The 13899-nt window shown below is 47.9% G+C and overlaps 1 protein-coding gene across 6 annotated transcripts in view; it reads left to right on the plus strand.

Moving 5' to 3' along the window:
• Positions 1-909: 909 nt before the first annotated feature.
• The window catches only part of PPP2R2D (protein phosphatase 2 regulatory subunit Bdelta), a 55071-nt gene continuing 42081 nt past the window's right edge, over positions 910-13899 (plus strand). Inside the window, exons 1-3 of one of the 6 annotated variants that reach the window (XM_064595471.1) lie at positions 1177-1266; positions 1987-2143; positions 4769-4889. In XM_064595471.1, the coding sequence (XP_064451541.1) occupies positions 2141-2143; positions 4769-4889 (124 nt within the window). In that variant the 5' untranslated portion in view covers positions 1177-1266; positions 1987-2140. Of the gene's footprint in view, positions 1069-1173; positions 1267-1986; positions 2144-4768; positions 4890-7965; positions 8009-13899 lie in introns of those variants that run through there. The other 5 variants (XM_045879097.3, XM_045879091.3, XM_045879093.3 and 2 more) reach the window with 5 other exon arrangements.

A 13899-nucleotide genomic window follows, 5' to 3' on the forward strand; every position in this document is an offset into this window, starting at 1 on the left:
CCCGGAGACGGTGAACAGCCTGTGGCATGTAGCAGGAGCTGACCAGTAAATAGTATCTTCAGAGTGGACAGATGTTCCTATTTGGGAATGATCATCTTCTAGTGGTGTGATACGGTCCCTGCCAAAATTCACAATTTACAATGAAAGAAGGTATGTTTTCAGATTCATAAAACCCACAAATGAATAATCCCTCCACAGGCCACAAAGACAACCACGAACGAGAGAACAATGGGTCACATCGCACTGAAACGCCAAAAGTTTCCCTAAGATTGCATCCCGGGCTCAAAGAACCTCTGAACTAACAACTTGGTAGGCAACGTGAGATCTGTGCAGCGCTGCGGTCAAACGGGGGACACAATTCCCGGGGAGCTCTCGGTGCTCGCGAAGAAGCATTCGCAGCGGGGAGGACGCGCCCCCCGTGCGGCGCGGGGCTCCGGTGCTCCGTGCGCCGGCCTCCGAGCGCGCCCTCCATTGGCTGCTCCGCCCGGGGACCGCGCTCCCCTTGGCCGAGGCTCAACTGGGTGCGGGCCCGGCTCGCGCCGGGGGCGAGGGCCTCCTCGAGCCCTCCCACGACCGCGCGAGAGAGGCTGGCGGCGAGCGGCAGCCTGGCGGCTGGTCCGCGAGGGCGCACCCACCGCGAGCCCCTGCAGCCCCGCCGCCCCAGACGCCCCCGTCCCGCTCGGGACGGTGCCGGGCTCGGGCCGGGGGGCGTGGCGCAGCAGGAGGCGGCTTGCGCAGGCGCAGTCGGCGCGCCCCGCAGCCCCCGGCAGCCCCCGCGGCCGCGCGCCGCCCCGCCCTTGCAGGGTAGCCTCCCGGCGGCCCCGCCCCCGCCCGGGCCTGCGGAGGAGGTGGAGGGGGATGACGTCATCGAGCGGGGCGACGGGCATTGGGCGCCATTTTGAAAAGGGAAAAAAAAAATCCCTCCCCGGCAGCCGCGGCGGCGGCGGCGGCGGCGGCGGCGGCGGCCGGGCTGAGGTGCTCGGGCGGCAGCAGCGCGGCGGCCGCCTCCTTCGTGCGCCGCCGCCTTGGTGCCCGCCCGCCCGCCCGCCGGCCGGCCGGCCATGGCAGGTGAGGGGCCCGGCGGGGCGGGGCGGGCGCCGGGCGGGGGTCCCGGGCGGGGGCTTGGACGCGGGGCGGGAGCGGGGCCCTGACGCGCCCGGTGTGTGTTCGCAGGCGCCGGAGGCGGCGGCTGCCCCGCGGGCGGCAACGACTTGCAGTGGTGCTTCTCGCAGGTCAAGGGGGCCATCGACGAGGACGTGGCCGAAGGTAAGGCCGCGCACCTGGCGCGGGGGCGGCCGGGCTCGGTCGGCGCCCCTCCCCCACCCCGGCCCCCGGGCGGCCGGGGGGCGCCCCGCGGGGTCCTGCGAGGCAGCCAAGGTCACGGAGCCTCGCGGGGAGCGTTCCGGCTCGTCCCGGCCGCGTCCGCTGGAGCTGCGGCGGGCGGGCGCTTGCTCGCGGTTCTCTTCCGCGGGGCTGGCTTCCGAGTTCCCTGGTCGTGACCTTCCAGGACGCGGGCGCGGGGCGTCAGGGTGGCGGGCGGGGAGCGCCGGGCGGTGTCCGGCCCCGGCCCGCACGCGGCTGCCTGTCCGCTCCGCCCGCCTGGGAGCCGGGCTGAGTGTGAGCGCTCGGAGGCTCGGCGGCTCGGAGGCTCGGCGGCTCGCGTTTCGTCGCAGCGACCCGGCGGCCGTCCCCTGGGCGTCGAGCCGTCCCTCGCGGAATTACCCCCCCTTGCCCCAAGTAACGGGACCCTGCCGGGGTTTGTCGCCTTCGCTGAACGTCGGGCCTCCGCGACCTTCGCTCCCCGCCCCTTCACCTCGCGGGCAGCGTGACGTCGGGAGATTTTCGGGCCTGAGACAAACCGCGCTCGGGTTACTAAGCACGTAAAACTGCACTTGAAGAAATTTGTAGGGACGCGTACGGTTTGAGGTTGGGAAGCAGGTGGCTTTGCATGACGTAAGTAATTGGTTTCTCCTCCATTCATCGAAGGCGTGCTGAGGGGGCGACCGTCCAGGTCAACTGTCTCTACCGGAGTAAAGGAAAACGAACTCGTTCGAGTTCGACGCCCGTCTCAGCCTCTGGTTTCCCTTTTCTAAAAAAGTTGCTGGCGAACTGAATGAACTGACGGTGAAAGCTGACTGAAATGGTGTGTTTTCAGTGGCATGTTGCACTTTGAAAATGGTATTCTTCAAAAAATCTTCACAGAAATAATTTTGTTCACTCAATCAAACTGATTGGAGCCTTTTGCAGCTTTAAATCCCTACTTTACAGTTGTGAATACATCTGAAAGTTGGGTGTTGCAGATTACCTTTTCTGGTAAGGTTTCCTTGTGGTCATTACTCAGGTACTTTTTGATTGTTGTGTGTATGGAGCTTTCTCCTGTCTTCCACGTAGGCTTTGGGGCAGACGCCTTGATGACTCCCGTTTTTGTCACGGAGCTGGGGCAGTGTCTGCTGAATTGTGTAATTGCTGTAGAATCAGTGATAAAGGAAGCGGAATCGTTAGCAACTGGGGATTGTTGAGCAAGGAGAATAAAGAAGCTTGTGCGCAAACCCAGCTGTGATGGAGAAATGTTGGGAGGAGATAGTTAAGGTTGGGTAATTTGAAGGAGGTTCTCGCGCCCTGATGTGTGGCACCCTTTATTTGTTGAGATCTGTGGCTTGTGATGGGTTTGTCCTGGTCTGCGCTCCACATGGAAGAGCTCCGCTGGAACCCTACGGGGTGGATGTCTTCCTGCTTCCCGCCACCACGACTGAGGCGCAGGCAGGGGCCCGTCCCCACCTGAGTGAGGGCGGCTCCTGGCAGCAGGAGGCAGTCCAGGGCTGTGCTCAAGCAGTGCGTTCAGTGGACAGAGGCTTTTGATTTCCTTGTCGTTTTTGAAACTGATAGTTCGGGGGACTCGAATCGTAACTCCTGAAGGAAGTATGGTACTGTGTAAAATTTGATGGTTTTTTCTTTTCTAAGAGTGGGGTTTTGCTTAGGCACGGGCCAGGTCAGCATAGCACTGTCAGGGATTTCTCATCTCCTGCAGGTAGGAGTAGAGCTAGGCTCAGAGGGAAACTGGTAATTTTCCTGCTGGTGACAGGATGCAGGAGTGACGGTCACTGCTCCTTCCCCTGCGGCTAGCTGCTTGTGGCTGTAGTCATCACCCTTTGCAGGTGGAATAGGCAAACTTTGATGCCCAGAGAAGCAAGAGTCAAGAGTAAAAACTGGGGGGAGGCTTCCGAAAGGAAGTGAGAAATGGTTTGTTAGCTTATGTTCTAGGTAGTGAGCGTTGTGTGGAAGCTGTTAAGTATTCGTGTAGATTTCCATGTGTGGTGCTCAGTCACCATTGCCCAGTCCCCAGGCCCTACGCCCTTTCCTTGGGCAACTTCCACTGGACAAATGCCTTTTGCAGATGCCACGCGATATTACAGTCCTTTGCTAGTCTGTCTCCTCCAGCTTGAAGTCTGGCTGCCCGCCCCCCCCCCCAAAAACACCTTGTAGAGGACGCCGTCTGCGGTAGTTATAGCCAACAGACATTGAGTGCTCACTGTGCTCCTGATGTGCCTCTGTTACCTGGATCCATTAGTTCCCTCTTCACACAGGCCTAGGAGAATGGGCCTGTTCTTCCCAGTTCTAGATGCAGAAGTTGAGGCACCGAGGGCCGTTAAGTTGGTCAGCAGCCACTGTAACGGCAAAGCCAGGGTTTGAAGCCAGGCCGTCTGGCCCCAGACCCCGTGCATGCTGAACTGCTTCAGGGACCGTCTGTGGCCAGTCCTGCTGCAGCCCTTGCTGGGGGATGTGGCTGCCAGCCTTGGGACGGCTCTTCTAAAGCTCACAGGAGCCCTCACTGGCCGGAATTGTAGGAGATGGCTTCTGACTTCTGAAAGCAAATGAAAATGAGATGCCTTGAGAGGAAGTACCTATCCCAGGGTTGGAAGGTTAGGAACAAGGGTTAAAACATGGCCACCAAAGAGCAGATGTCACAGAGATGATTTGATGGGAAGAGCCTGACACCCCCGCACACCCAGCAGATGATGCAGTAATTTTGCGTGCGAGTTACTTCAGCATGATTGTACTTGCCTTCTTGCAGGGAAGCTTTGGGTCCTGCTGCCTTTGCACATTGATTGCTTTTCCAGAGAAACAGTGGGGAGGGCTGGAGAGGGCTTTGTAGCTATGACCTGGTTTTATAGCTTTCTGTATAGCTTGATGGCCGCTGGTTCATCATCAGTAATTTCATGTGTCTTGACTTTATACTTGATGGTTTTGTTTTAATCTGTTTCTTAATCCGTGATCTGGTCTGTGGTCTTGAATTGGACGTTAATCTTTTCCTAAAGAGATAAAACTAAAGGTTCATCTGTAACTCCAGCTTAAGTCTGGGGAGTTGTATAAATCCTATGGGTATCTCGGTGACGTGGTACGGCCTTTCTAAAGGGGTTTATGGAGATATATTATTAGAGGAAAACCTTGAAGTTGGGGAAGGGAAACAAAAATTAAGGGCACAATACCAGGAAGATACTGTGTTTCATGGGATGTGAGCTACATCTGATTTCAGAAATGTTAACATGTAGGAACCTGTGCTCCCTAGAATCAGTGAAATCCAGTATTTGTGAATGCAAAACTTTTCGATCATATTTATTATTTTTAGGGTATTGTGGGGTTTTTTTCCTGTACATAGAAAATGATCCTTCAGTATTTATCATTGCTTTTTTTTGAAGTTGTGATGGGACACTGTGTCTGGTTATTTAAAGTATTCCTAATCTGATACATTGTCTGCATTCCATTGTAGGATTCCCATTTACTTAATATTTATATCTGTGCCATTGAAAAAGTCTTCCAGGAAAGCATCTTGTGGGGGAAAGCCATCAAACAAGAAAACGATCTAGTAACATTCTTGCTGTTTAATTTAGGTGAGCACTTCATGGGGAGATTGTGTCATTAGGAAATCAGGTATATGTGGTTTTCTTAAGATTAAGGCATTTCACATACTTAGGAGCACAGCTACATTGTAATGCTTCTGAAATCAGGCTGCATGTTCAAGAAGCTGGACTGATTTTAGTTATATAATCAGATGTAAGTGTAAGATTTATGGTAATATTAAATCATACTCCTCAATTTTCTTTTTTATTCCTTGGTTTTAAAAGTCTTGTTTTGATGGGAAATTCTCGGTTTAGTTCATGTCTGCCATTTATCAGGTGTGAAGGCCCATTCTGAACCTCAGCTCACTTATCTAGAAATTATATCAAAAGATTTTTGTCAGGGGGCGCCTGGGTGGCTCAGCTGGTTGGGCATCTGCCTTCAGCTCAGGTCGTGGTCCCAGAGTCCTGGGATCAAGTGCTGAGAGTTCCGAGTCGGGATCCCTGCTTAGTGGGACGTCTGCTTCTCTCTCTCCCTCTGCCCCCCATGCTCACGCTCTCTCTCTCAAACAAAGACATAAAATCTTTAAGAAAAAAAAAAAGAAGAAGAAGATTTTTGTCAGGATTAAACACTCTGCAGTGCTTTTGTTTCCTGCAAAGTGTTGTTTGAGTGTTAGGTACGACTGTTAATTCTCATGTATTTTAGGGTGTTTGGGTTTGGTTGTAGCTATATGTAGACCTAAAAATCAGTTTCTTGGCTTTTCCTGATTTCCCCCGTCTCTTCACTCACCCTAGATCCCTTCAATTAGGCCTAACCTCTTGGCTTTTCCATGATTACTCGGTGCTCCTTTCTTGCTCGTATTTCTTGCTCATACTCTGTGATCCTTGCTCATGTTTCTTTCCCGACTGATAATGTTCTTTGTTTCCTGCCTAACTTCCACACTCTACTTACTAGTCCTTTTCACGGTCCACTTTCTTTACGAATCACTGTTCAGCCACTCTTAACACCTCATGTTCTGTCTTAGAGTGTGACCTTTCTGTTTACTTAGCATATCGTAGTATTTAACCCTCGGCTTTATCCTCCTTGTTGTTCCCCAGTTTAGCACATGGGTTAGGCTTGTCTCTTCAACTTGTTACTCAGGATATGGAAAGGCATTTGGTACAAATCCCAATTCAACCCTCTTACTAGCTTTGTGTTAACTTGACAGGTTACTTCCCTTGTGGTGTTTCTTCTGTACAACTGGGATACTATTCCCTGTGGCCGTTACAGGTTGTTAGGAAGGTTCCACATAAATGCAGGGAAAGCTCTGGCAAACAGGCACACACAGTAACTGATAACTGTGGGAATGTTATCCTAGGAGATGCTCTCGCATAGAAGAGCTTACTCTGTGTTGCTCCCGGGAGCCAAGTGAAGAAAGTGAAGGGTGTTATGGGGACCGGCTTTCAGCTTAGTTCATCTGAAAGTTCACGACTGTGTCCTGAAGGGCAGCCGGTGTGGATGTTGGAATAGAGAAACCCCGTTCCTGTCTCCAGAAGCCCTCTCTTGAGACAGGTCATCGCACCCTCCTGAGAACAGAGCAAGTAGAGGGAACTTGCTTGAAGTATCCCAGACACAGACTTGGGTGGGGAGTGAAGGGGAGGAAATCAGGGTGTGGCAGGGGGAGAAAGGGAAGAGAAGAAGAATGTTCCAGATGGAGGAGGCTCCGAGAGGAGATTGGAGAGAGCATGGTGCATTCTGGGAAACCAGAGTGCTTGGCCGGCTTTCTGCAGAGAGGGGAGTGGCCGGCCGTGTTGAGGGGCTGAGTGGGAGGGCCAAAGAGTGCTGAGTAACAGCCTTGAGCACCATGCTGAGGACTTCAAATTGTATCTGGAAGTGATCTCCTGATCGCAAGCCTTTGAGATTCTAAGCAGAAAAGTGACATCAGCTTTACCTTTTTTAGGGAGGTCACTCTGGCCCTGGGAGAATGGTTGGTGAAGGGGGAAGAATGGAGGCCAATAGGAAGTTACTGCCTGAATAAAAGCTGGAAACGTGGGCTCACTCCAAGTCAGAGGTCTGCAGATTTTTTTTTGTAAAGGGCCAAATAGTAAATATTTTAGACTTTGCAGGCCAGGTTGTCTCTCTTGCAGCTACAGAGCTCAGCTCTGCCTGTGTAGCTGGAAAGCAGCCGCAGACCCCATAGAACCAAGGGGCGCGGCAGTGGGCCAGCATCCCTGTTAAAACAGCGGAGACCGGGTTTCACCCTCAAGTTGTACTTTGCCAGCCCCTGTGCTAAACCAGTGGTTCTCAGAGCCTTTGGTTGCAGGAGGATCAGAAAGCTTTGGTTTGTATGGGTTATATCTGTCAGTATTTACTGTATTTGAATTAAAACAGAAGAACTTAAAACATTTATTATTTCACTTTAAAATAATAATGAGTCTGTTACGTGTGAACATAACATTTTTAATGAAAAACAACTTTCCCAAAACAAACAAAAGATTTAGTGAGAAGACTGGCATTGTTTTACATTTTGGAAACCCTTAAGTATAGGGGTTAATAGAAGACAGCTGGATTTTCAGATGCTCTGCTTCTGCGTTCCGTGTGTTGAAATTATTTTATTGAAATATATGAAGAAAATTTGACCTCACACTTGTATGTAGTTAGAGTAAGAATGAGTTAATAGCCTTTTCATAAAATTCTGGATCTTCTTTAACACTACTGCAAAACTGAGCACGTGGTGGTTTCTTCAAGTTCAGTTATGCTTTAGAACCTGAAACTGTCATTGAACTTTTATTCCCTGTTATGTTAAAATCCATTACTTCTGTCCTGTACTTTGAATGGATCTCTTGTTCATGTATGTGATTTGGTAACATCATACTTTGGTCATTTGGATCAAGTGTTCCAAATACTGGTACACTGGGTTATTCAGATCTTCAAAATGTTGGTCCATTTCATTATAGAAGATCAAAGAAAATCACGTTTGTTAATGTCACAGCTGATTTCCTCAGAAAAGTCTTGAATCGGGAAGTAATAGAAATAGATACAAGTTTTCCAAAATTCAAATTTCTTCTTGAAAGTGTGGATATTAACATTGGCAACAAATGCTGTCAGTTATTTTCTGTGAAGTGAGAGGCTCCCTTTGTTCATTTTCAGGAAACTTCTCTGCCAGATACCCAAGTCTGAATAACCATAGTTGGTGAGTTGTTCTTTCACGTAAAAATGGCATTCCATGGGAAGAGTGACTAGTTCAGCTTGCAATACAAACAACTATGCATGTGCTTTTCCTTGAGACAGTCCCTGTACTTGGAGGTGGAGCAGACGTGATGTATGCATAGTGACCATCTTACCGCAAAGATATTAAAGAAACTCATACCAAAGGATTGGGACTGAGTAAAATTAATGAGTTTGACTGTTTATCAGGACAGCCCTAGGTGAGACTGGCTTGCTTGCTTTCGTGCCTGTGCATGTGCGAGCGTGTGTGCAAGTGCGTGTGCACGCTCCGCTGCCCAGTCGTGCTCTAAGCGAAGGTGCCACCAGTTTCCACCACCCTTGCTTTTGTTCATCCGTGCAGATGGCAACACGTTAGTAGGAAGATAATTTTGATCTCAGGGACCTCTGGAAGGTTCCTGGGGGCCCCCAGGGGTCCACAGACAACACTTTGAGAACTGCTGCTTTAAAGTGAGCTCTAAGCAGTAGGAATAAAAGGGCAGATTTCAAGATGCGCTGTCCTTTCTCATCTTTACTGGATTTTATTGTTTTTGTCACTATGAAAGCAGAGCATCCAATATTTAAAGAAAAATTAAATGACATGGATGTATAAAGAGTAAAAGTGAAATGTCCTCTTCACTGCCGTCCAGGAATCCTCCCCAGAGGTAACTACTCTTAACTGTTGTGTGTGCATTTTTAGACCACTTCCTATGCATTTATTCATTTCTATTTTAAAACTTAGTTTGTATATAAGCAGTTTTTTTTTTTCCCCAAAATGTGAATCCTGTTATAAACGTTGTTTTGCACCTTTTTTGCATCCCTAGTATGTAATTTAAGATTTTATAGTGACCCGGGCTTTCTGCTGATCTGTGTACATACCTGACCTCATCGACTGCGGCAGCCACTCCGTGAGATATAAGTGCTCCTCTTGCCTTTGTCTGGTAAATGAGAAAACTGACTCTCGGGAACATAAGTCACTTTGCCCAAGGTCACAGAGCTAGTGGGTGCTAGCGTCAGGATCCATCCAGTCCAGGTGTTCTGAGTCCAAAGCCCATACTTAAATAATTTTAACCATGCTGTCTTGTGGCATAGCTCTGTTTGGTCTCTTTTGATGGCTGCATATTGTTGCATTATACTAATTAGCTCATCTATTTAACTAGTCTCATTGGTGGTTTCCAGTTTTTGCTGTTACTAAAGATGCCACAGTAAATAGTCTAGTCGCCCACCTGCCCATGCGGGAATTTCTGTGGCTAGATTCCTAGGAATGGACACACTGGCAAATCTTGATGCTGCCAAATTGCCCTCCCAAAGACGATGCCAACTTAAACCTTCCCCAGGAGTTCTCTTTACCCCATTCACTGACTGAGAACATCAGGCTTTTTCATGTTAGCTGTCTTCACGGCAAATCTAATGCTATAATTTGTGTTTCCTTACCAGTTAGCAACAGAGACTTTTTATTGACGATTTGTGTCTTCTGTGAATTGTTAGATCACATCATTTCTCCAGTTTTCGCCTGAGCTTTTTGAAAATCAATTTTTAAATTTTTTTTTTAAGATTTTTTTTTTTTATTTGTGAGAGAGAGAATGAGAGACAGAGCATGAGAGGGAGGAGGGTCAGAGGGAGAAGCAGACTCCCTGCTGAGCAGGGAGCCTGATGTGGGACTCGATCTCAGGACTCCAGGATCATGACCTGAGCTGAAGGCAGTCGCTTAACCAACTGAGCCACCAAGGCACCCTGAAAATCAATTTTTAAAAGCTCTTTATACATTATGAATAGTAACCTCTAAATATTTTTTACTATAAACCTTGAATTTTAATTCTTCTGCCCCCTAGTTCATATGCTCTCCTACCCAGAGTTCAGTTAAGTCTGCTAAACATGGATCTTTTACAAGGGGATTTTTTGTTGCTATTGCTGCTGTTGGAAATTAAGGAAAGTCAGATCTGTGTGTGGGTCAGTAGCGGTTTAGACTGCGAATGGTAAGTGGGACAAGAAAGGTGGCTCATAAATTGAACATAAATAGAAGCTGGAGTTCAGAGCTCAGAGGCAGGGACCAACCCTGAAAACAGAAATCCTGGACAGGGCTTTGGGCTCAGAGCGTGGAACAGACTGTGGCCTGCTTGATCTCCATCCGTCAGAAAACCACAACTAAAATAGGGATGCAGGTGTGTGAATGCACAGAACACGTTTGTCTTTCTTTTTTTTAATATTTTATTTATTTGACAGAGAGAGACATAGTGAGAGAGGGAACACAAGCAGAGGGACTGGTAGAAGGAGAAGTACGCTTCCCACGGAGCAGGGAGCCCGATGTGGGGATCCTGGGATCATGACCTGAGCCGAAGGCAGATGCTTAACGACTGAGCCACCCAGGTGCCCCACGTTTGCCTTTTTCTCAATTTTGCACAATACCGAGCACAATGTTGGCCCACAGGACATGTTTTAATAAATTGTGAGTTCTCAGTGAGTCCTCGTCCTTGCCCCAAAGGTAGCAAGTTCCCAGATGATAATTAGGAAATTTGGGGTGAAAAAAGCAGATGAGAGGTCTTCATCTTTAACCTTATCTATAGGCATGTAATTCATTTTTAAAAGGGATAAGTGAAAGAGTTAATATAAATCATCAAAGAAATGGTATTGAGCAAAGAAATTTTAAAGTAGTGGTGAGGTTTTACTTTTGTTTGACATTTCTGGAAAGAGTATCTATGCTCATTTTTTGGAGGGCAGTTTAGCATATGTGTCTGTTAAACTTTTTTTTTTTAAAGATTTTTAATTTATATATTTGACAGAGACACAGCGAGAGAGGGAACACAAGCAGGGGGAGTGGGAGAGGGAGAAGCAGGCTTCCCGCGGAGCAGGGAGCCCAATGCGGGGCTCGATCCCAGGACCCTGGGATCATGACCTGAGCCGAAGGCAGACGCCTAACGACTGAGCCACCCAGGCGCCCCTGTGACTGTTAAACTTTTTTTTTTTTTTTTTTTTTTTTAAAGATTTTATTTATTTATTTATTTGACAGAGAGAGACACAGTGAGAGAGGGAACACAAGCAGGGGGAGTGGGAGAGGGAGAAGCAGGCTTCCCGCAGAGCAGGGAGCCCGATGTGGGGCTCGATCCCAGGACCCTGGGATCATGACCTGAGCCGAAGGCAGACGCTTAACGACTGAGCCACCCAGGCGCCCGTGACTGTTAAACTTAAAGCCAGGTTGCAACCCCATGATTCCACCTGCAGGAACCCTGCAGGAGCATGCCAGCACTGCAGGATCATGTGTTTACAGAGTTGTGCACTGTGCAGCAAGCAGACATCCGGAAAAACTGAAATGCCCAAAAGTGGTGAAGTGATTAAAAGCATTATGGTAATAAATGAATGAATGAATGAATAAAAGCATTATGGTATGCCCATATTGTGCATTAAAGGGGTCCATACCTGTCGGAAAGCAGTCTGTGACATGAGGTTAAAAACAGCAGCTTGGGGCGCCTGGGTGGCTCAGTTGGTTAAGCAGCTACCTTCGGCTCAGGTCATAATCCTGGAGTCCCAGGATTGAGTCCTGCATTGGGCTCCCTGCTCAGCAGAGAGTCTACTTCGCCCTCTGATCCTAACCCCTCTCTTGCGCTCTCTCGCTCTCTCTCTCTCAGATAAACAAATTCTTTAAAAAAAAACAACAACAGCTTGCAGAACAGCATTCCCCTGTAAAACGGAGCGTGGTTGTAAATGCATAGTGTGAAGGTGCCCTGCCCAGTGGTTCACAGTGGGGGCCTGTGGAGAGCCAGGGCTCACATTTACACGGACGAAGGACGTCTGCTTTTATGCCGTATTCTTCTGTATTGTTACATGTTTCACACCAAGGATGCATTGTGTTTTGTAATGATAAGGAGAAAAGGGCCCCTAAGAAAAGGAAAAGACTAGCTCTCTAAGAATGAACCCAGGAGAGTTCCCCTTGCTGCTCATGAGCACCTGCTGTTTGGGCTGGTCTCACTGTGTGCGAAAACTCCCTGAACACTGTCGCTGACTTTTCATGTTTCAGCTCCCGGCATCTCGAATGGCAAAATAGATATCCATAAAAGCACACCCTTTAAAAAGCACTGGTATCATTAACTAGATATAAAACAAAGCCAAACAATAACCTAGCTAATAATTATTGAAAGGTTGGGGGGGCTTCAATGCCTTTTGTGCGTCCCAGTGCATTCGTAAGTACACCTAACTTCATAAAGTGGTGGGGGCTACGTCCAGCTTTGTTTCTGCTGTTCACAGTAAGCCATCTACCTGCATGTTTTAGAGAAATGTTATGATGTCATTGTTTTCAGGATACACCTTACATGTAGGAGAAGTATTTTAAATCTTCAGACTGTTTGCCACCTCATATTTTGATAAACTCTGTAAGTTACCTTTAAACAAAATAACCTACATACATATTATTAACATGACACAATAATAATAAATAGTCATGCTTTCAATATCTGGCTTATTTGCTTCAGATTTTTTTCTTTTTTTAAAAATTTTATTATGTTATGTTAGTCACCATACGTTACATCATTAGTTTTTGATGTAGTGTTCCATGATTCTTTGTGTGTAGCACCCAGTGCTCCCTTCAGTACGTGCCCTCCTTAATACCCATCACCAGGCTAACCCATCCCCCCACCCCCCTCCCCTCTAGAACCCTCAGTTTGTTTCTCAGAGTCCATCGTCTCTCATGGTTCGTCTCCCCCTCCGATTTTCCCCCCTTCATTTTTCCCTTCCTATTATGTTCTTTTTTTTTTTTTAAGATATAATGTATTATTTGTTTCAGAGGTACAGGTCTGTGATTCAACAGTCTTACACAATTCACAGCGCTCACCATACCACATACCCTTCCCAATGTCTTATCATCCAGCCACCCCATCCCTCCCACCCCCCACCACTCCAGAAACCCTAAGTTTGTTTCCTGAGATTAAGAATTCCTCATATCGGGGCGCCTGGGTGGCTCAGTCGTTGAGCATCTGCCTTCGGCTCAGGTCATGATCCCGGGGTCCTGGGATCGAGCCCCGCATCGGGCTCCCTGCTCGGCGGGAAGCCTGCTTCTCCCTCTTCCATTCCCCCCTGCTTGTGTTCCTGCTCTCGCTGTCTCTCTGTCAAATAAATAAATAAAATCTTTAAAAAAAAAAAAAATTCCTCATATCAGTGAGATCATATGATACATGTCTTTCTCTGATTGACTTACTTCACTTAGCATAATACCCTCTGGTTCCATCCACGTCACTGCAAATGGCAAGATTTTGTTTTTTGTGGGTTTTTTTTTTTGATGGTTGCATAATATTCCATTGCATATATATACCCCACATCTTCTTTATCCATTCATCTGTTGACGGACATCTTGGCTGTTTCCATAGTTTGACTATTGTGGACATTGCTGCTATAAACATTGGGGTGCACGTACCCCTTCAGATCCCTACATTTGTATCTTTGGGGTAAATACCCAGTATTGCAATTGCTGGGTCATAGGGTAGCTCTATTTTCAACTTTTTGAGGAACCTCCATACTGTTCTCCAGAGTGGCTGCACCAGCTTGCATTCCCACCAACAGTGTAGGAGGGTTCCCCTTTCTCCACATCCTTGCCAACATTTGTTGTTTCCTGACTTGTTAATTTTAGCCATTCTGACTGGTGTGAGATGATATCTCATTGAGGTTTTGATTTGGATTTCCCTGATGCCGTGTGATGTTGAGCACTTTTTCATGTGTCTGTTGGCCATTTGGATGTCTTCTTTGGAAAAATGTCTGTACATGTTTTCTGTCCATTACTTGATTGGATTATTTGTTCTTTGGGTGTTGAGTTTGATAAGTTCTTTATAGATTTTGGATACCAGCCCTTTATCTGATACATCATTTGCAAATACCTTCTCCCATTCTGTCGGTTGT

The sequence above is a fragment of the Mirounga angustirostris genome, unplaced genomic scaffold (assembly GCF_029215605.1).
Source record: "Mirounga angustirostris isolate CCGP_5_RB_7025 unplaced genomic scaffold, mMirAng1.0.hap1 SCAF_6, whole genome shotgun sequence".
NCBI classification, from domain to species: Eukaryota; Metazoa; Chordata; class Mammalia; order Carnivora; family Phocidae; genus Mirounga; species Mirounga angustirostris.